This window comes from Gnatocerus cornutus, chromosome 4 (genome assembly GCF_029298725.1).
Source record: "Gnatocerus cornutus isolate USDA-ARS CGAHR chromosome 4, icGnaCorn1.1, whole genome shotgun sequence".
Taxonomy (NCBI): domain Eukaryota; kingdom Metazoa; phylum Arthropoda; class Insecta; order Coleoptera; family Tenebrionidae; genus Gnatocerus; species Gnatocerus cornutus.
In genome coordinates this window covers 15,358,882-15,379,286 of record NC_142236.1, presented here as the reverse complement: position 1 = coordinate 15,379,286, position 20,405 = coordinate 15,358,882, and the positions used below count along the sequence as shown (strand labels likewise).

The following is a 20,405-nucleotide window of genomic DNA, read 5'->3' as shown; positions in this document are numbered from 1 at the left end:
AACATTATATTTTTATAAATAACACCAAATCATCTTGTTTTTCAACTTTAATCAGTTTTGCAACATTGTAACTAATGGGTTCAATAAATCAATATAATTAATTCATATATATTTTTATTTATTTTACATGTAAATTTTGCATTTGTTTTTGTAATTGCAAGAACTCAATGTCAGCTCTTAACTTCTTCAAGGCTTTGAGCAAAGATTCGGTCTGTTTTCTTTTCCGTCTCAAAAGATTTTTCAGTTGTTGTTTGGATTTCTGAAAGGAACAAATAAATATTCAAGTTTTTTAACTTTTTTTTTTTATTTAACGTAAATTTACATATTAGTATTTTGGGTGTTTCTCTTTATATAACATTTGGATATATTTTACATAAAGGCATATAGTACACATTGCCCCTTGCTCGGTGGTTTCACCTTGACATTTTGGACATTTGAATTGAACAGGTACAGGCATGTTGCCTCTAACAATACATAACAGATTATGGTTACAAATTAACAAGTTGCGGTTTAAATAAGCAGACTATATGTGACATGCTGCTGCTTTAAAACTAAGTAAAGCTAAGGAATTTACGTTAAATTTATCAGATTTTTTGCGGTTGAGATATTTGTTCAACCTACGCTTATTATGTTCTTCATTACGGTTGCTAGTTATTCTATAATTTGCTACAGCAAAATTTATTTTGTACCAATTATTATTTTCTAAATATAAGGCACTTTTACAAAAGTCCATGTCAAATGTATTTATAATTTTAAATACAAATAATTCGAAATTTGAAATTTCTGGATAGTTTCCAATCCAAATAATGTTAAAAACAATATTTTTATAGACTTTATAGTATGAAAAAAATGAGTGTTGTTCTGTTTTGATACCAACATATTGATTATAAAAGCGTATTACTGTATCAACAGACTGAGGAGCATCATCTTGTGTGCCTTCAACAAATATATCTACATCACTAAAATGATTAGTCTTATCTAACATGCAAGCGGCAAAACCACCTGCTACAAAACATCTTCTAGTACTACTACTATACAAATTTAATTGTTCTTGCACAACAGTCAAAACTTGGTGAAACGGATTTGATTTTGTTCCCTCACAGGAATCACCATAAAATCGTTTACTAATATACTTAATATGATGTGGTAAAATCTAAAAAGAAAAAAAACAAAACATTTTAAAACGATTTATCCATCTTCAGCAATTGTTTCTTCTGAATCATAGTCAGACTCTTCAATTTCGTTTGGTAAATTAAACGTTTCTTTAAACTTTTGCTTAAGTGTTTTTGGTAAAATCGATTTCGCAACAACTCTATTAACATCATTTTTGCTTAATTGTCGTGGATTCCTACCCAACTCAACTAAGTATCTGGTTTCCTGATATAAATAAAATCGTCTTTTAAAAAAATTGTTTATACGCTCCTTTGTGGCTTGTTCATAAGTTATGCTAGTTTTAACCATGTTGAGTCTTCAGTACAATACAACAAGTTCAAAATGTTATCACCACCACCACACAGTTTACTTTTTTTAGTCTCTACTACTACTTCTTCACTATGTACTTCAATTGAATAATCACAAAAACAAAAAAAACAATCACAGTTGTGACAGTACACAGTTCCTTGGTCGTTGTTGTTGTTGTTGCTGCTTTGGATGGGTGTAGGAACAATTCTTCTTTTTACAGCCTTTTCAGTTATATCCTTATCAAAACGATTGACGTCTACAAAAACTGTGTCCCATTTAGATCTCAGACTGTTAAACTTTTAAATTGAAAGTGTTAATAAATTAAAATAAAATTGAAAGAATTTAAATTAATACAAATATCCCCAAGGTAAAGTGTCTGTGCTCATATTATTTACTAATCTTTTATCATCCGAACCACTTAAAGCCAACTTTGTTTGTTTCAAGGTAAAAACTGTATGCTTTTGTGATTGGATAACATTTTGAGTAACATCTAATTTTTGATTATTAAACAAACATTCAAAATAATCATCAAAAGTAATTAATTTAAGAGCAGATGTTTTTATACCTTTAGCCTTTTTTATAATTCCAAAATTTGCAATAAAATTATAAATTTCCCGTTTACTTGACTTTTCTCGTTGCATATTTTCAAGACGTTTTTGTTTGTCAGCGTTATCATATAAAACTTTAATTGAGTACATTTTCGATCGTAGACCAATAAAATGAGTCATAATTCGACCACAGTTCTCATCCTTCATAAGGCCTAACACTTTTTTATTTTTTTGTGGAATGTTATAAATATTATTCAGTGGGTAATCTGACGTATCAAATTTATGAATATCCTTTTTTATATGTGCATAGATATCATCATCGTTAAATAAGTAAATCAAACCATCTGTATCAGTATATAATAATTTTACATTAGTTCCAAATTTTGATAAAATGTAATTGTAATGAAAGTCGTACAAAAAAGTTTTTGATATATCTAAAATTGACATTCCCACGTAGATAGGTTTATTAAATGTAATTTCCAACCGTTTCATTTCAATTAAAATCATATTTTTACTAAATATTGTACAACTATGAAAGTTTGGTTGTGAAATATACCAATTTGCACCGTATCGTCCTTTCCATTTCGTTACCAATTTAACATCTCTATATTTTTTTACATTTTCAATAGTTTTCCCAAAAACAGCATTATTCATTAATTTATAAAAATTTTTCTCAAATTCATTTTTACTCTGTTTTCTCAATTCTGTATTTAAGTCGATATACTTTTTTAACCAGGGTGCTTGTTTAAATTGTAAGCAACGATGAATTTTTACCAGTTTTAAACCTAAATCTAAAGCCTGTTTTAAATTTCTATAATGAATAATATAATTTGTTTTCTTGTACAAAGTTGTTAATAATTTAGTATTTTTTGAATCGGAAATTGGTGGAACTAAATGCTCAGGACATAAAGGTAAGTCTTTATGCAAATCAAATAGTGTTGGTGGATATTCAAGATCTACTTCAAAAATGTATCCAATTTCACAATCATCATCGTATAGTGTGTTAAAATCAATTTTATAAATATCTGGACCACTAATCCATTGAAAATCACCCATAGGCAATGAATAACTCATTGCAGCTCCATAAAGATTGTTGATATCAAAATACATAAGGTAAGTTGATGGTTTATTAGGATTATAAGCTTCACCCATATATTTATTGTTTGCTTGCCCGTATCTATTCGAACATTGTGAAACTCCTCCTCGAATACCTCGTTCAAAAAACATTATCATATCAACATCAGTTAATAAAGTTAATTCAACGTTTGTGATTTTTAACATACTATCAAAAGATAATCCTGGAGCTGTACAATAGTGAAGACTATCTAATTCATATGTTTTCATACAAGTAGATCTAAAATTTTCAAATATATCAGCCAAAAGTAAAACGTCAGTTTTTAAATACAATTCAGCATACTCTTGAAGAGTGTTAATTTCAAATACTTGCCAAACCGTACAAGCATGTTCATAATCGGCACCAGAAATCTCAGTATTAGACACATGACTAAAAAACTTTTGCATAGATGGTAAACTATTCTCTTGCAATTTTTCCCAACAATCAAGATACTCATAAGGAAAGATGCCTTTGCGAGTGACTAAATTAAATTTTAAATCATCTTTATAAAATTTCCGTATAATAATTTTTTGCTCATCATTTAAATATGTGGATAATTTATCAATACTACTTGGCATAAATCTGTATGAATCTAAAAATCTAAATTTAATTTTACTGTTGAGAATGTATTTAGTAAACGAAATATATTTTTCTTTATTAATTGGTAATAGATCAATGTGTCCATCAATTTCTGTACTTAAAGCTTTAATTATAAAATGACTATCATAACCAGATAAATTATGAAAAATTACTGGAATAGTATTCATATCTTGAAATTTTAGGTTACATGAGTTATGAGCAGCACCTCTGAACTTTCCTGTTAAATGACAATGATCTTTCACTTTTCTCTCATTATCATCGTTTAAAAATGCTTTACAACAAATATGACATTTCATTGCTAATAAGAAATTTTGCTCTTCTTCAACAGATAATGATTTCATTTTACATGGGTGAGAAAAAATTGTTTCCAATTCATTTGAAATCTTTTTTAATTCATGTACAAACCATACTGAACAATTTTTACCGGTATAGGTATGAAATCTTGATAATGAATCGTCATAGGAACATTTTAAATAAAATGCAATACTAAACGGTTTATGTTTTTGATACTTCTCACAAGTGTTTGTTTTGTTTAAATCTTTATAGTTTATCAGTAGACACTCCAAATCAGCGTAAATAACGAAAGGCACCATCAGTTTATTTTTATAATTTTTAAATTTTAGAATACTTTTATCTTTAGAGGGAAGTTTTATTTTAGTTTGGTTTAACACTGAACAATTTCGCATATGATCATTAACTATATTTTGAGTAGAAAAATGATTTAAACATCTTTCACAAACCCACTTTTTATTTTTAATATTACCCATTTGATAACTTGTTAATCGTGCTAAATTTTTAATGTAAGCAAAATGAAATAAACATTTATTAGAAAGTTCATCATCATCATCATCATCATCATTATCAGTATCTTTTGTTATCATAAGTAAATTAATTTTAGGTGAAATTTCACTTTTACTCAACAGCAAAGGGAGTATTTTTTTCTTTTTATTCAAAATAGTAAAGACATTTATTGCCAACTGATTCATTTTTTCAAATTTTGGAATATCTTCAAGAGCAATGGGAAATCTTATATTGTTGAATTTTAACACCAAACTAAAATGTGGATAAGATGTTACACGTGAAACATTTTTTATTGTTTTTACAGGATATAAAGCACAAACAACAGCCCATAAGAAGCAAAATTGGTCATTGTTCTTGATATTGACTACACTTTTAGTATTTTTAACAAAATCAGGTAAATCAACATATGTTGAAATACCAACACTGATCGGATTATATTTATTTATATTAACTTTCAGATGTAAAATTTCTTTTAGAGCCCACCCACTGTCCCTTTCTTGAAACTCTTCTAGTTGTAACAAAATTTTTTCATAAACATTAATTTTGAACCAATTTTTCAAATCTGTACTTTTATCAATTACCATATTTGGAGTAGAAAAAAATTTATGAGTTGTCTCGTGAGTGTGAGGTTTTATAAAGACTCCAACAAAAATTACATTTACTTTTAATAACGACCTTTTCAATTCATGTAAAATTCGTCTTGAAAATATTCTAAAGCATTTTAAGAGAAATTTTTTTGGATCTTTCAAAGAAAAATTTGTTATCATACCCGTTTTAATTCTACTTTTAAAACAAGAGTCAACATCTTGCCAAATTAACTTTTTAGATTTTAAATACTTTACACTATGTATTTTTTGTTTTAAGATTAGTAAATAATCCTTTAAAATAGTTAAATTTGATTCAATTTTTGCAAAATTTTTTACACAATTTAATTTATTTTTTAAACATCTCTTATGTAATAAAATGGTTTTTCTGAGCCAAGTTATATATTTTAGAAATTCTTTCTTATGTTTAATTAATCCACTAACCTTTTCAATTTTGTTAACAGCAGAAGTTGAGATTTCATCTAAAATCTTTTGACTGGCCATCTTTTATAGTCTGTTTACAAAATTTGAATTAATAAAAGAATAATATTAGCAAAAGTACTTACTTTGAAATTTCACTAGCAACACTTGAAATGTAAACTGCAGAGACACATTGAAAACTGAGTATGATTGAAGCTGTATTTATATTATAAAATTTAAAAATTATCAGAGCATGCACGTGTCATTTTTATCATCTAAAACTGCAAGAGTTGCAAATAATTATCATTTTGGAAAATTAACCTTTGACATTCAAATTATCAAATTTTATCTAAAACTGTAATTTTTAGAATGTGATAATCATTTGCAACATTAAAAAAAAAAACCAAAATTATATTTTATATATTTTTATTTTTTACAATACATATACCACATGTATAAGTTGTGCACGTTTTCTAGAGCACAATTTAAGTATTCACTATGCTTTAAGCAGTGGTGGGACTTAAAAATTGTCTTCATGGTGTTTACTGGAAGACATCCATCAGTTTCGAGGTCGACAATATCCTCATCCAGAAAAAATTGCTGTAACCATTTTTTCTTTTGCAGACCTTTCACTGCCACATGGACTTTTTGATTTGGATTGTATTGTATGAAGTCCTTTAGAAATTTCTCGATGCTTTCATACCTTATTGTTGATGGATCTTCATAGTAGTATTCAACCCCGTGTATTTGATCAGTAGCGTAGTCAATCTGTTTTTGGAAGGCAGCACTGCACATCTCGATTGTGACCGGAAACTTGATGAAGGCGTGTTGGTATTGTTGGGTGTCGACATTCAGAATTGCCAATTCTTTGCATACAAAGCATGTACCGAGTTGGTAACCTTGTATGTCAAGTAGATACATTTTGCTTCTTTTCACAGTTGATGTAAAATACAATTTAATTCCAGAAACATATCTTCACCTATTTATACCCAAACATTTTTTAAAAATGCATGCACGAGTTATTGATAAAGATGTTTTTCCCAATAATTTAAGCAGCATTTGCATTTCTTAAATGTTAAACAAAATAAAGATAACTGGTGTGTGTTTTTCCATATATTTTGCAAAAACAAATTAATGCAGCGTAAGTGCAAAATTGATATTTATTGGTGTGTTTTTTTTTCATCAATTCTGTCAGCATGTTTTTATCAGTTAACCTTACAATTTTGTAACAAAAATTATCAACATTTTTTAGTTTGCATACTATAAAAGCGTCGAGAATTTTCTGTTTCTTCATCAGTGTTTGAATCTCAACACCACAACCAAAATGTCAACCACACCATGTACTATTGTAGTGTTTAGCGAAGATCCTGAAAATCTGCCTGCTGAGCATATTACGGTAGTAATGAAGCAATTATTCCAGTAAGTTTTTTTATTATTTTTTTCTTAGTATTTTTTGACTCATGTGTTTGGTGTATGTTCAGATATGGCGTGCTCGAGATTAAACGTTTGGGAGACAAAGTGTTTGTTTCCCTTAAATATTGCCCTCGAGGCAGTTCGTTAAAACGAAAATTTGGCAATTTACCAATTAGATATATTCGCACAAAATTAGACAATGAAGCCGAATTCAAGATTTTGGAAAGCGTTGTGAGACGCTTCAGATTCAACCTCGTTGAAGAAGATGTCAACGAAGTGGAGAATCTAACTAGTCCAAAGAAACGGGTGTACATAGAGCCACCAGTCGAAGAAGAAGATGAAGATTTGATGGATGATGTAGTTGTCATCAATAATGCTCCTTCAACTTCTCAAAAGCAGTGCAAGAATCGACGATGAAAGGAACCCGTCAATCATCGTCAACATCCCGATGCAGAAAAAAACTTTTTCGATGGGTTAGAATAAAAATATAAGCAGATAATTAATGTTTTTATTTTTCCAAAAATTCAATTTATAAAATGTTTTTACAATAAACGGACACGACCTGTCAGTGGTTCATATGTGATAAATTGTTCATGCAGAATCAAACAATAAGCTGCAGTATTAGCATCTATATCTCCTTCAGTTTCAAATTCCAAGCGAACATCTATGGTGGTTTGTTTAATTACTTCGTTTTGATATGAACAATCAATGACAATTAATGGAGCAACCTTTTTGAACTTTTCCAAATTTAATAATGGTTCACAAACTGGTTTTTTATTAAAATAATAAGCTTGTTGAAAATGTGTGTACATTTTGTATGCCAAAGCGTACTTGTTGTGTTTGTAATCCAAATTTAAATTTTCATATGGATATGCTTGAGAATTTAAGTACAATTTCATGTTTCTCAAATTGCAATGATCAAAATTGCTTGCATTCTTTTTCAAATTGTTTCTTCGATCAGTTTGAAATCCAACAATGATGAAACGTGGTTTTTGTAGAAATGTTGAGGTTTTCAACACCCAATTAAAGGAATGACTTTCTTGCAAAAGTGGATAAGTAAAAAGTTCCCATTTTCGATGAACAATCTCCAAAGGAATATTTTTATCGATTATGTTTAATATTTTTAACTTTTCATAATCGGATACTGTTACATGAGGCACTTTCCATGTAATTTTTTCAATCAAAATTTGAGCTTTTTCAAGGCCTGTTGTTTCAATAATACAGTTTAAATCAGAATTTGAACGAATTAAAACGAGTTCCTGACGAAGATTTATCACAATTTTTTTATAATCTTCAGCAAAACCTAGTATCATCGAAAGCGGCCAACATACATCAAATTGTCCTGTTGTATTATCAACAAGTTTTACGTCATCAACAGGAAACCAACCAGCATTCATCAAAGCAGTACTTTCGTTTGGTGTGTAAGATACATAACCTTTCAAACTACTGGTAATACCAGGAGTTTTTACACGATCAATTAATTCACCTCCCAGTAAAAAACGAATTTCTTCAAATAGATGGGCAACAAAGTTATTCACCAATTTTCCTTTGGTGTATACAAGTTTTTCATCATCATGTTTTACTAATCTTCCTTGAATATGAAGTTCACTTAATCCTGGCACTGTGAGTAATTCCTGTTGCTGAATACCAATTCGACATTCATCGTTATGCTTAAGTGGAGTGTTTGTATATGCTTGATATGAATGCCATTCCAAGTTGGTTATTGAACTGTCAATAGTTGGTTTTTGAGTCACATTTAACAACTCCATAACTTTTTATTTCACACGCAGTCCTAACGATTGTAGAAATTTTCGATTTTCAGGTGTTAGCGGAGCACTGTTCTTGTTGTGAATGAACGTTTTTGAAACGTTACTAACGTTTTTATATTGCACGTTATTGTTGTTGTTGTTGTTGTTAATAGGTACATTAAAACAAATCACCATTTTTTATATGTTTTACTATTGATTTAATTTACGTAAATGTAATGTTGTCGTGATGAGCTCGTTTCTGAAATTGACCAACTTACCAAATTGATCTGTTATTTTAAGAGTTATGTTTCTAATGAAATCTGTGTTAATTGGTAGATAGATCACGTTTACAGGTTTTTCAATAATTTTATAACCCGGAGGTTCTTTAGGATAAAACGCATAGATGATATGTTCAGCAGCTCCATTTAAATAAGAATTTTTTACAAAAGTACACTCAATTCGAATTAAGTTTACCCTTATTATGTCAACAGGAAAATCTGATTCATGTAGTTTATCGGCTGTAAGTTTTCTTTTTGAAAATCCTAACAAAGATGCTATGGAATTCTTTTTTGAAAAATCGACAACACTATCACATTTTATTTCACATTTTAATGTGTTCAAATTTGCTTTCAACTGTAAATGTATAGGTTTTTCTCCGTTTTTCTGATTTAAAAGTAAGGCTTTCTGCAGGTATTCACCAATGTCTTGCACTTCATAGCTACCAATTGGGATTGCGATGCTAGTGTTGTTTTCACCATAATAAAACATATTATTAGTGTTATCAACATTTGGAATTGCATTATTTACATTAAAATTTAACAAACCAATTTCATAAGCACAATTTTTCTCCAACTCAATAGGAGGATTAAAATCCATTGATAAAATGGATGTTGTATCACTGAAAAGAAAATGATAAGACATCTTGATGCGTGTACAACTGAAATTAAACTAAGTTAAAATAATGTTCTATTAGGTTATTTATTTATTTATTCAGTTAAAAAAGATAAACAAAGATGACCACAATTATACGTATTAAATTTTTGAAATCGCTTATGGTTGTAGAGAATTTGACAAAATCCATTTGAATTAAAATACCTAACCACTTCTTGTGGAGGTTGCAAATCACCAAAACTATCAAAATATTCAACTAAATTACTTTGTTTCCGATAAGCTACCCAATGTGTTCCATTTCCGCTGTTTTGATCCAAATTAATAACACCAGATTCGTTGTGACGTATTTTTTTCGGAAGAACATCTCGTGAAAAGACACCTCGAAAATAAGGAATTTTATATATTTTTGCAAATTTTTCAATATCAAGATTTGTTAAGGGTCTTTTAGGTAGCCCTTTTAATCTAAAAAAAGACCCAATCCTCTTTTGTATGGTTTTAAAAATAAACCTTTGCCCATTGCAATAGCTTCCATCGTTTTATTATGTCTCTCAGATTCGGCTAATGCTTGTCTAGCTTCTTTTGCTGCATTAATGGCTTTCGCAATTCCAGCAGCTCCTCCACCGAGTGCTCCAAGTGCACTAAGACCAGCAAAAATAGGAATTAATGGCAAAATTCCACCGGTTTTTGGGATCTTTATAACACGAGCAGTTTTAATGTTGTTGTTCTTCTTCTTTTTTGATGCTGTTTTTAGTGCCACTAAAATAGCATCTTTTACAGTTTTTGCTTTACTTTTACGAATATTTTGTCTAATGTTTTTAGTAATTTGTTGAAAACTTGTTGATTTTCTTTTCTTTACATTCCTCTTCTTTGATTGTTTACTAACTCTTTTTCTAGCAACTTTTTTTACTCTAACCATCTTGACTGAATGTTAGAATACAACTAAAATTTACTTTTTAATAAATTAGCTTTAAATGAGTTTCACTCGTTTTGATGAGATATCTTCATCATCATCATCATCATCATTCACCAATTTGCGTTTTCTTCTTCTTGTTGCTTTAAGTGTAACTCGTTCCAAATTATTTAATTTAGTTTTTTTCTTAATTTCAGGTTCATCATCAGTATCAAGTTTTCTTTTTACAGCTTTTTGCATAGTCGAAGTACTTGTTGTTGTTGTTGTATCCATTGGTGAGTCATTAACAATCATTATGTTATCAAGTTTGTTAGGTTTTTTTTTTTTGGATCTTTTTGGTTTTGAAAAACGTTTTGTTTTTTTAGGTTTTGTTCTTGATTCACTTGGTTTAGTTATTTTGTAATCTAAAAGTTTTTGCTTACTTTTTTGAAGATTATTAATACTCTTATCCATTTCTTTCAGACATTGATTAAGAATTTTTGTACAAGTTGTTGATCGTTTAATTGTTGCTGAATCATTAGCATCAGATGATGATGATGATGATAAACCCAATCCTAATTTAACTTTGGCTTTCATTGCTCCTGCAACCCCTAATGCAGCAAGTTTTTCCTTAAATGAAGCGTTTTTAGAATGAAAACGTTCAAGTGCTCTTTTAGCCAACATCTTATCAGCGTTGTGTCTAAAATTTATGTCTTTGGTTTGAGAGTAGGCAATGTCATGATCTTTACAAGCTGCATCAAGTCCATTTATACCAACTTCTCCTCGTTTCAAACGTTCTTCAAGCTTTGTATTTGGTCCACAAAATTGATATCCAGGAAGATGAAGTTCATGTGGAATCGCAAACAATGTTTTATCTAATAAACCGGTACCACTTTGGGAAGTCATTTTTTTTTTTTTTTTTCTACACGAGAGACAGTAACAAACTAATGACTAGTTCTTCTTCTACTGACATAAATAGTACAGTGTTTAACCATTTATATTTAGTCTAAAATCATCAATAGCATCATGAAGATTGTTAAACAAAAAGTGTTGTTACCGATTGAAAACAATGATTTAAATCATAATGAAGAACATAATTTCAAACATGGTGTGTTATTTCCATCAACCATACGATGTTTAGTTATTGGACCATCAAATTGCGGAAAAACAAATATTATTGTTAGTTTAATCGAACATCCAAATGGATTGAAATTTGAAAATCTTTATGTGTATTCAAAGAGCCTCTATCAACCCAAATATATTTATTTGGAAAATTTATTAAAACCTATCAAAGGAATCGGTTACTATGCGTACAATAGTAGTGAAAATATAACAAGCCCATCAGACGCTAAACCAAATTCAATCATTTTATTTGATGATGTAGCATGTGAAAACCAAAATGTGATACGTGAATATTTTAGCATGGGTCGTCATAACAATATCGATTGTTTTTATCTTTGTCAATCATATGCGAAAATTCCTAAACATCTTCTTCGAGATAATGCAAATGTTCTTGTTTTATTCAAACAGGATGATCTTAACTTAAAGCATATCTATACAGATCATGTTGGTACTGATATGACTTTTGACACGTTTAGAGACATCAGTAGTGTCTGCTGGAAAGATACATATGGGTTTTTAGCCATATTTAAAGACTGTAATCTTACTAACGGAAGATATAGACAGGGGTTTGATCATTATATCTCACTAAATGAATAAAAAGCTAATTGACATATGACCTTGCTCAGATTAGACCTGTTTCCAGACCAGATCAGACCTGTTTCCTGACCAGATCAGACCTGTTTCCTGACCAGATCAGACCTGTTTCTATACCTGTTTTGTGTGCAAAAACACACACACACACACACAGCTACATACATCATGCCAAAGGACATTAAAACTTTAAAACAATCTCTTATTGAAAAACGAAAAATTATTAAAAAAAAATTGAAGTCATTGAAAGAAGGTGAATTCATGCAAGAGGATTCTTTCTTACCGATAACAAAACATTTAAAAACTTTGGAAAATCTTGTTTCCAACGATAAACGTAAACCAAATAAGCAAAAACCCCTCCCCTCTACTCTAAAAGAGGAAGACGATGATTACAACAACAACGACAAAGATAAAGTAACAACACCTAAACGCAAAGGAAAAGTAAAAATTAAATCTGATGTAAATTTCATAAATGATGGGGATGTGTTTACAAACGATGAAGATTTGATAGAAGATTTTGTGCAATCATCACCACCACCACCACTGCAACCAACACCTGAACAGTCTAGAATCACAGATGATATATATGAAGAGTATTATGAACAATACACCCCGCTACCTCGAAAATATTTACGAGAAATGTTAAATGATTCAGAAAATCAATTTGATCATAAATATGGTGTAAGACATGATCCTGACATTGAAGCATTTTTTATCGGAGATTCACGATTAATATTTGAAGATAACAGTCCTAACGTAATTGTTAAAAACAAATCATATAGAGGCACACGTGGTTTATATGAATTGTTATTTAAAAAGAATCCACAAGGATATACAAATGAAGATTTAAATCTGTATAAAGAAATACTCGAGAAAACAAACGCACACAAAAGATATTATCAATTTAATCAACAAATCGATGGAAGCAGACTACTCAAATATAAAAATATAATTGCTCCATTAACACTACATAAAACTAAATCTTTCTCAACAGGTGGTTGTTTATTGAAGGAAGTTAATAACAAACCACTTGATTTTGTTTATTGGAATGATCCAAACGAATTGGTAGAGAGACTACGTTTATTAATTTCTTCTCAACAAGCTGGAAATACAGGACATCGCAACGAGATCATCAGTATCATTGAAGAACTACAAGAAAACGGCATCATCGAATAAACAAGAATGGTTTCTTCAAAACTTACTGAAGCCAAAAAACAAGTCGTTAATGAAATACATCAACAAGCACGAATCAATTTTCAAAGACGTCATGTTATTATTAAATCATTGAATGATTTATTTCAAGCTGATCTTGTTGAAATGATTCCATACGCTAATGAAAATAATGGTTTTAAGTACATTTTAGTGGTGATCAATTGTTTTTCCAAATTTGTATGGGCTTTTCCTTTGAAAACTAAAACTGGTGAAGAAGTCACTAAAAACATGAAAATTGTACTTAGACAAGTAAAACCTAATAATCTGCAAACTGATATGGGTAAAGAATTTTTCAATAAACATTTTGCAATGTTAATGAAAAAGTATAAAGTTAATCATTACAACGTGTACAGTGAAAAGAAGGCATCAATTGTTGAACGAGTTAATAGAACATTAAAAAATCGTATGTGGAAAAAATTTAATTATTATGGGCATTATAAGTGGATAGATTTACTTAAGGAGGTCGTTGATGAATACAACCATTCTAAACATAGAACAATTGGAATGAAACCGATTGATGTACACCAAAAACATGAAAAAGAAATATTAAATAAAGCCTACAATCACATTAAAGTGGTTAATTTACCTTCCAAATTTAAAATTGGCGATCATGTACGTATCTCTAAAATTAGAGGAGTCTTTGATAAAAAATACATGCCAAATTGGTCTACTGAAATTTTTTCAATTAAAAAAATACAGTTAACAAACCCTACCACATATTTACTTCAAGATGTTAATAAGAAAGACATCAAAGGTGCATTTTATAAAGAACAATTACAAAAAGTTAAATATCCTGATGTATATCTAGTGGAAAAAGTACTAAAACGACAAAAAAATAAAGTATTTGTTAAATGGTTAGGTTTTGATGATAATCATAATAGTTGGATTGATAAAAATAACATTGTATAAGTAATAAATAAAAACAAATTAAAAATTATTCAAGTGTATTTTATTTTCTTATTTAATATACATAAACAAAACATGAGTCCATGTCACGACTTTTATCATATACATGCATTAAGTCTTCAAAAGTGCTGAATCTTTGGCTCTGATAGTAGATCTCCTTATCTTTTGCTAAGTCCTCCATCTTGAAATTACCGCAGTACATTTTTGATTGTCTAAAGGTTATCGGATAATAATTCCAGTGATGACCAATTATAGTACCAACTGTCCTATTGGTTAAATCTTTAATTTGAGTTCCAAAAGAAAATTCTTTCAAATCAAAATAAAAAGCTGGATATTGTCTTAACACAAATTTATCCTGATGCACTTCATACAAATGAAAATTACCATCATCTCGTACTGGCAGAGAAAACTTCTCTACTCGTACTAATCTTATTGATTGACCCTGTTGACTAAAACTTACAGCAAGCAAAACACAAGCGAAAAACGCAATAACAGATCTATTTTTTCTAAAATACATTTCTATAAACTATGCTTTAACAACTAGTGCTGACAACAGACTGGAACAATCATCTAATGAACTCAACCATTTTATAGTTTGAGTCGGCAAAGATAAGCAAGATGACTTAATCAGAACAAGTTTCTGAGTCTTGTGATAATTGAGGTAAATTTACATTTTTTAACAATTTTGAAATAACATCACATAATTGTATTAGGTTCCTCCTGGTAGTATCTAGATTTGTCAACATCTGATGCAATTTTTTTAAAACTTCATATTTTTCATCATCATCAGTTTCATCACGTTTCAATTTTTCTTTACCTTTTAGTGGAAACTCGATGACATCCTCATCTTCAATTTGAATACACACACAATCACACATTCGATTCATTGTTATTTGACTTATTATTGAAGATCTCCTCGTTTTATATACCAGATTTAGGCTAGGCTAGGCTAGGCTAGGCGAGTCAGTTGCTTCGCTTCCAACCCCCTTTTTTCCCCTTTTTTTCTTTTTCTTATCTTTTTATTCACCCAAACAATTTTTTTTTTTTCTTGGTTTATCTTTAGATTTTCTTTTTTCTTTTGAACTACTTAACTAACTAACTGACTAATTAGCTAACTAACTAACTAAACAACCAACTAACTAACTAACTACCTACCTACCCACCTACTTACTTCGATTATTTGTTTGTTATCTACCCAACTTTCACATCAACAAACGTATGTGGAGCACATTGGTGCATGGCGTACGTCTCGGCTTCACAACTCGTAGGTTCACGGTTCGAAACCAACACAAATCCACAACAACACTTTCACATTTTTTCAAAGATCAATCCAACACAGGTAACTGTCACCTAAGCGATACAGGTAAATATAAAAAATACATTTTTTTCCATTGATTTCAACCTACCTGGAAAACACCTTTAATTACACCTGTGACCACACCCTTCGGGTGACCACACCCTTCGGTGACCACGCCCACCTCGACAACAACAACCACCAACACCACCTCTTCAGCAGCCTCCGGAATTGACCAACAATACCAGAGGCTCCTGAAGACTTCTTCACCCGACAAAGAATGACCTTCATGAAGGTCATGGACAGATGCGGATGGCATAGGCCATCGAAGTGTCCCAGAACCCCGCGTCCTATACTACTTTCATGTACTTCAGCTCAACTAAATAACTTAGAATATACAAACCGCTGTTTGCAACAGACACTGAAACGACTTCAATTGCGATTCAATAAACTCGAAGAAACAGTAGATATAGAAAAGGAAGAGAATGGTACAGAATGGGAACAATTAAAGGAGATAAAAAAAGACGCATGAAATTCCAATTTCACAGCTGTTTTTATTTTAGACCAAGTTCGAAATTACAATAAAAAAAACCTGTAGGTTTCGAAATGACAATCCGACAGTGTATTGCCTGGAGATTTTGTTCTCCAAAAGGGTATGAATTTCCGAGGAGTGATTTACTAAAATTGCCATGCACTATGTTCGGTACCATCACGGTACTACCCTCGTATTGGTGGGCGTCTGCGCACGCCTCAACCCCACACACAGGGGTGGACTTTACCTTTCCTGTACATAGTTTTTTGTAAGATAGTTCTGAATAAACCTTTAGAATAAGAACAACAATTTTTGGCAACAGGCCCTTTCCACATTTTATTTTTCACCACGGGGACGCTTGAAAAGGCTCACGCGTCGATTGAGAACCCAAGTTTCTCAACACACTACAACATTAAGGAAATATTTTGGTTCAAAAAACAAAAATTTGATAGAAGATGGTTTAATTTAATTTAGTTTTATTTTAGTTTAATTAATTTAAAAATTTCGGAACGTCTGTGCTCTTTAATTGTAGATGATATAGCTGCTAAAAAAAATCAGTATTCAGAAGATCGTATCTTTGGCTTAGCAAGCATTCCCAAAGAAATCAAAACTATTACATCTAAACCCGTCATTGCAAACCAGTTGCTCTGTTTTGTAAAACATGTATTATCAACAAAATATGTGAAACCAGCAAGCTACTACTTTCATCGAAAACTGAGCATCAAGGATTTGTACAAAGTGGCAACAGGAGTACTGCAACTTCTTGCAAAATGTCAATTTAAGGTGGTGCGAATTGTCGGAGACAACCACAAATATAATGTTGTTCTTTTCAAACATTTTGGAAATGGCTGTCTCAAGAATTTTATCCCGCATCCTTTTAGTCCTGGGCTAAAACTTTTCTTGAGTTTTGATTATTGCTATTTATTTAAAAATGCTCGAAACTTATTTTTAGAGCATAACATGGCATCCAAAGAAGGTATTAATTATTTCAGCTGATCACTTAAAAAAAATGGCAGAAATTCATGAAAATTTAATTGTAAAACCTGTTCGATATTTGACCAAAAAACATTTATTTCCAAGTAACTTAGTGAAGATCTAGGTACGTCTAGCTGTGCAAACATTTTCAACTCCAGTTACTGCATCCTTGAAGTATCTTGCAAATCAAGATCAAGTTGAATTATTAAACTTTAAACAGGGTGGCGCTACTATACAATATTTGGAAACAATGTTAGGACAATAGCACTCAATACGTTCGCCATCATGACCGAGATGTTGCACCATTTACTGATAACTTTGATGAACAACTGATGTGGCTAAATTGCGAACTTCCATCGTACATTAAGGATATTCAAACTATGTCGAAAGCAATGGGAATGCGAGGATTGACAAAAGAAACCGCAGAAGCGTTTCTTTTTACTGCAAGAAGTACTCATTTTTGCGTTCAATATTTGATAAGTGAACTAAACTTCTTCTATGTTTTAACAAAAGGATTTAGTTGTGATCACATCGAGTCTTTATTTTGGAATGTTCGACTAAGAGGTAGGTCCAACGATCTTACAGATTCCAGAGCTGCCGAACATGCACCTCGTCTAATTTTAAAAACCGGCATAATTAAAAATGTAAATTTTTCTAACACTGATTCCGAACACAACTATGTGATGTTTGCAACGACGTCCAGCACTAAGCAAAATTCTCTGGAATCAACTATCGCCGTTACAGTTAAAGACTCCACTTTAACTAAATTGGAAAAATTAAAAATTTATGATAACCTTGAATGCATTAAATTAGTTAATATGAAATCGGCTGCTACAGCATTTTTGTGTAGCTACCTTATAAAGAAAGCAGGTGAAGTTGTGAGTTGCAAGTTTTGTTTTTCAACGGTAAGGAATCTGAATCCTCAAGAAAACTGCCCGTTATTGGAGCTCATATACCATCAAGATCGTGGAAGATTAATCTACCCTAACAAACAATTTATGAGTTTAATTTAGTGTTTATTGTAGAAATTATCGTTGAGCTTTCATCGAGTCTGTCCACAGAAGATGTGTCGTTTAATTTAAAAAATATTTTGTTTTGCTATCTTTACGCCAACTCTATATTTTGTTGCCAGTCTCATTCTAAAGTTCTGTGTACTGTAAGTTTAGGAAAGCTCATTGTTTCTAACATTTGTAACCAACATACTCAAACCATTGTAAAAAATTTCAGTATTCAAACAAAAAAAAGGAAACTATTAAAATTAAATTGATACCTAATAAGTTGCTTGGATTATTGTGAGTAAAAGTTTATTTATAGGTTTATTTCATCGAATGAAATTTGTAGAAACTGGATAAAGCAAACCGTACTTTTGATCAGTTACCTTTTTACTTAGGTTTTCCATTAATTTTGATTTTGAACATGGACTTAGAAATATTTTCATTGATTAACATTTTAAAACTCACATGTTTTAGATAGCGAGACAGCGCAGCTAAATGTTGCCGAATTATGCATTGGTCAAGGTTTCGATCACCGTTTGCAACGATTTCGAATTCATCGCCCATGAGTGGCCAAATATTGAAAAAATGTGAGCACGCTTTTACTGCGCTTATATCGCTATCGCCATTCTAAACGCGCAATCTGTAGTAAGTTAGGCAACCAACTATGCATCGTATGTCAGCGCCCTCAACTGTCAAAGTCACTTGGCGATGCCGAATAGACGAAAGTTTAGCTTTTTATCGAGGAGGCTATGGGTAATTTACTATGGCATTTTACTGCTGTATTTTACTACGGTATTTTACCACAGAATTTTACTATGGTAGTTTACTGCGGTAGTTTACTGGGGAATTCTACTATGGTATTTTACCATAGAATTTTACGGTGGTATTTTACTGCTGTATTCTACCACGGTATTTTACCAGACTTATTTTTTTGTGGTAACTTACTGCGGTATATTACTGTGGTTAATTTCTAAAGTATTTTTTCTGTTGTTTAAATTGTTGTCACCGGTGACTTGACGCAAACACTGCATCGGGACCAAACAAATTGTATACGTTTCCAGTCGTACTGTTCAAAAATACGGCTCTCGCTCAGTCTCAGGAGTGCGGATTTTGGTGCGGATTAATCAATCATGAATAGGCTTTAGTCGTGTTTAATCATCATGGCGTCAAGTCGGTCATCAAAAGAGATGAAACAATTGAGCTTTCTACAGAAAATCAACGACTTTAAGGACGTTTTATTTGGGCGATTTTCTCCAGCAGTCACGAGGAGCACAAAACAAGGAAAATGGGAGGAGGTGCGGGATTTTGCAGTGTCGATTGGGCTTGTTACGAATGACAAAAGTTATAAATATGTAAGGGATAACACCTGGGGGAATATAAGAAAGAAGACTATGGTAATTTGCAAACTTTAAAGTAATAATTAGTAGCAGTAAATATGATATTTCTAGAGCAAAGTCGATAACCGACGAACGACGCGCACAGGCGGTGGTGTTGAGTGCCGGCTGACGGCGGTTGATGACTTGGTGCTTATGATCGTGGGGAGAAAGTCTCCAACAGTCCATGGAATTGGCGTGCGAGATTCAATGGAGCCTCCCCACGATAAGGAGAGCAGCGGCGCCAGCCGTGCGAGCAGCGTCAGCGCCGGAGCTCCACTTCGACAGAACATATTAAACACCACACCAACCACCGCTCCAGTCCGGACAGTAACATCCTTAAGAAGAGCCCGGTTAGAGCTGCAAGTTCGACAGCTTGAACTTGCGAACCACAAACTCGAACTTGACATCTTCGAAAGTGAAGAAAGGCAGAAGCTGACGCACTCAAGTTTTGCTGCAGAAATAGAGAAACAACGCGCACCAGCCACTGTTTCTGTATCAGAATCTGAGGACTCGTAAATTGTTGTCTCGTACATTTTTATAACTTTTATTATTTGCCACTAGTCTCATCGACATAGCAAAGTCTTGCATTTCCTCTAGATTTTCTTGTTTAATGCTCCTCATAATTTTAGTTGAAAATCTCCTAAATAATACGTCCATACAGTCGTTGACTTTTTGCAGAAAGCTCAATTGTTTCATCTTGTTAGGAAGCTGTGTAAAACCCAGAAATGACATGAAAGGACTTTGTATTTACACTTGTATCTTATGACGTTTTATCTACGATTGTATTTATGTATTAGATGCTATATTACGTTATGTAAAAAATTACCAAAATTATTGACATTGTAGTTTATAATTTTACTTTGTAATTGGATCTATCTTTGGAGATTGACATATTTTCTCTTATTTTCTTTGTTTTATGTGGATAGCATAATA

The 20,405-nt window shown here is 31.5% G+C and overlaps 1 protein-coding gene and 1 long non-coding RNA gene across 2 annotated transcripts; one reads left to right on the top strand and one right to left on the bottom strand.

Annotated features, from left to right (window-relative positions):
• Positions 1-336: 336 nt before the first annotated feature.
• On the bottom strand, positions 337-5,717 carry LOC148176398 (uncharacterized). The gene is made up of 3 exons (XR_015769908.1): positions 5,675-5,717; positions 5,553-5,622; positions 337-1,757 (listed from the first exon to the last, which is right to left on the bottom strand). It is a non-coding gene; the product is annotated as an uncharacterized LOC148176398 (long non-coding RNA).
• Positions 5,718-6,836: 1,119 nt separating this feature from the next.
• On the top strand, positions 6,837-7,358 carry LOC148176397 (uncharacterized). The gene is made up of 2 exons (XM_088035083.1): positions 6,837-6,947; positions 7,010-7,358. The coding sequence occupies exons 1-2, from the start codon at positions 6,853-6,855 to the stop codon at positions 7,356-7,358; spliced, it is 444 nt and encodes a 147-aa protein (XP_087891209.1). The 5' UTR covers positions 6,837-6,852.
• The last annotated feature ends 13,047 nt before the right edge of the window (positions 7,359-20,405 follow it).

What these genes read in the sequence shown, in the direction of transcription:
- LOC148176397 (XM_088035083.1), top strand. Translation starts at nt 6,853, where the DNA reads ATGTCAACCACACCATGTACTATTGTAGTGTTTAGCGAAGATCCTGAA. An exon ending in GTAATGAAGCAATTATTCCA is followed by an intron (nt 6,948 to 7,009) that starts GTAAGTTTTTTT and finishes GTGTATGTTCAG; the next exon opens with ATATGGCGTGCTCGAGATTA.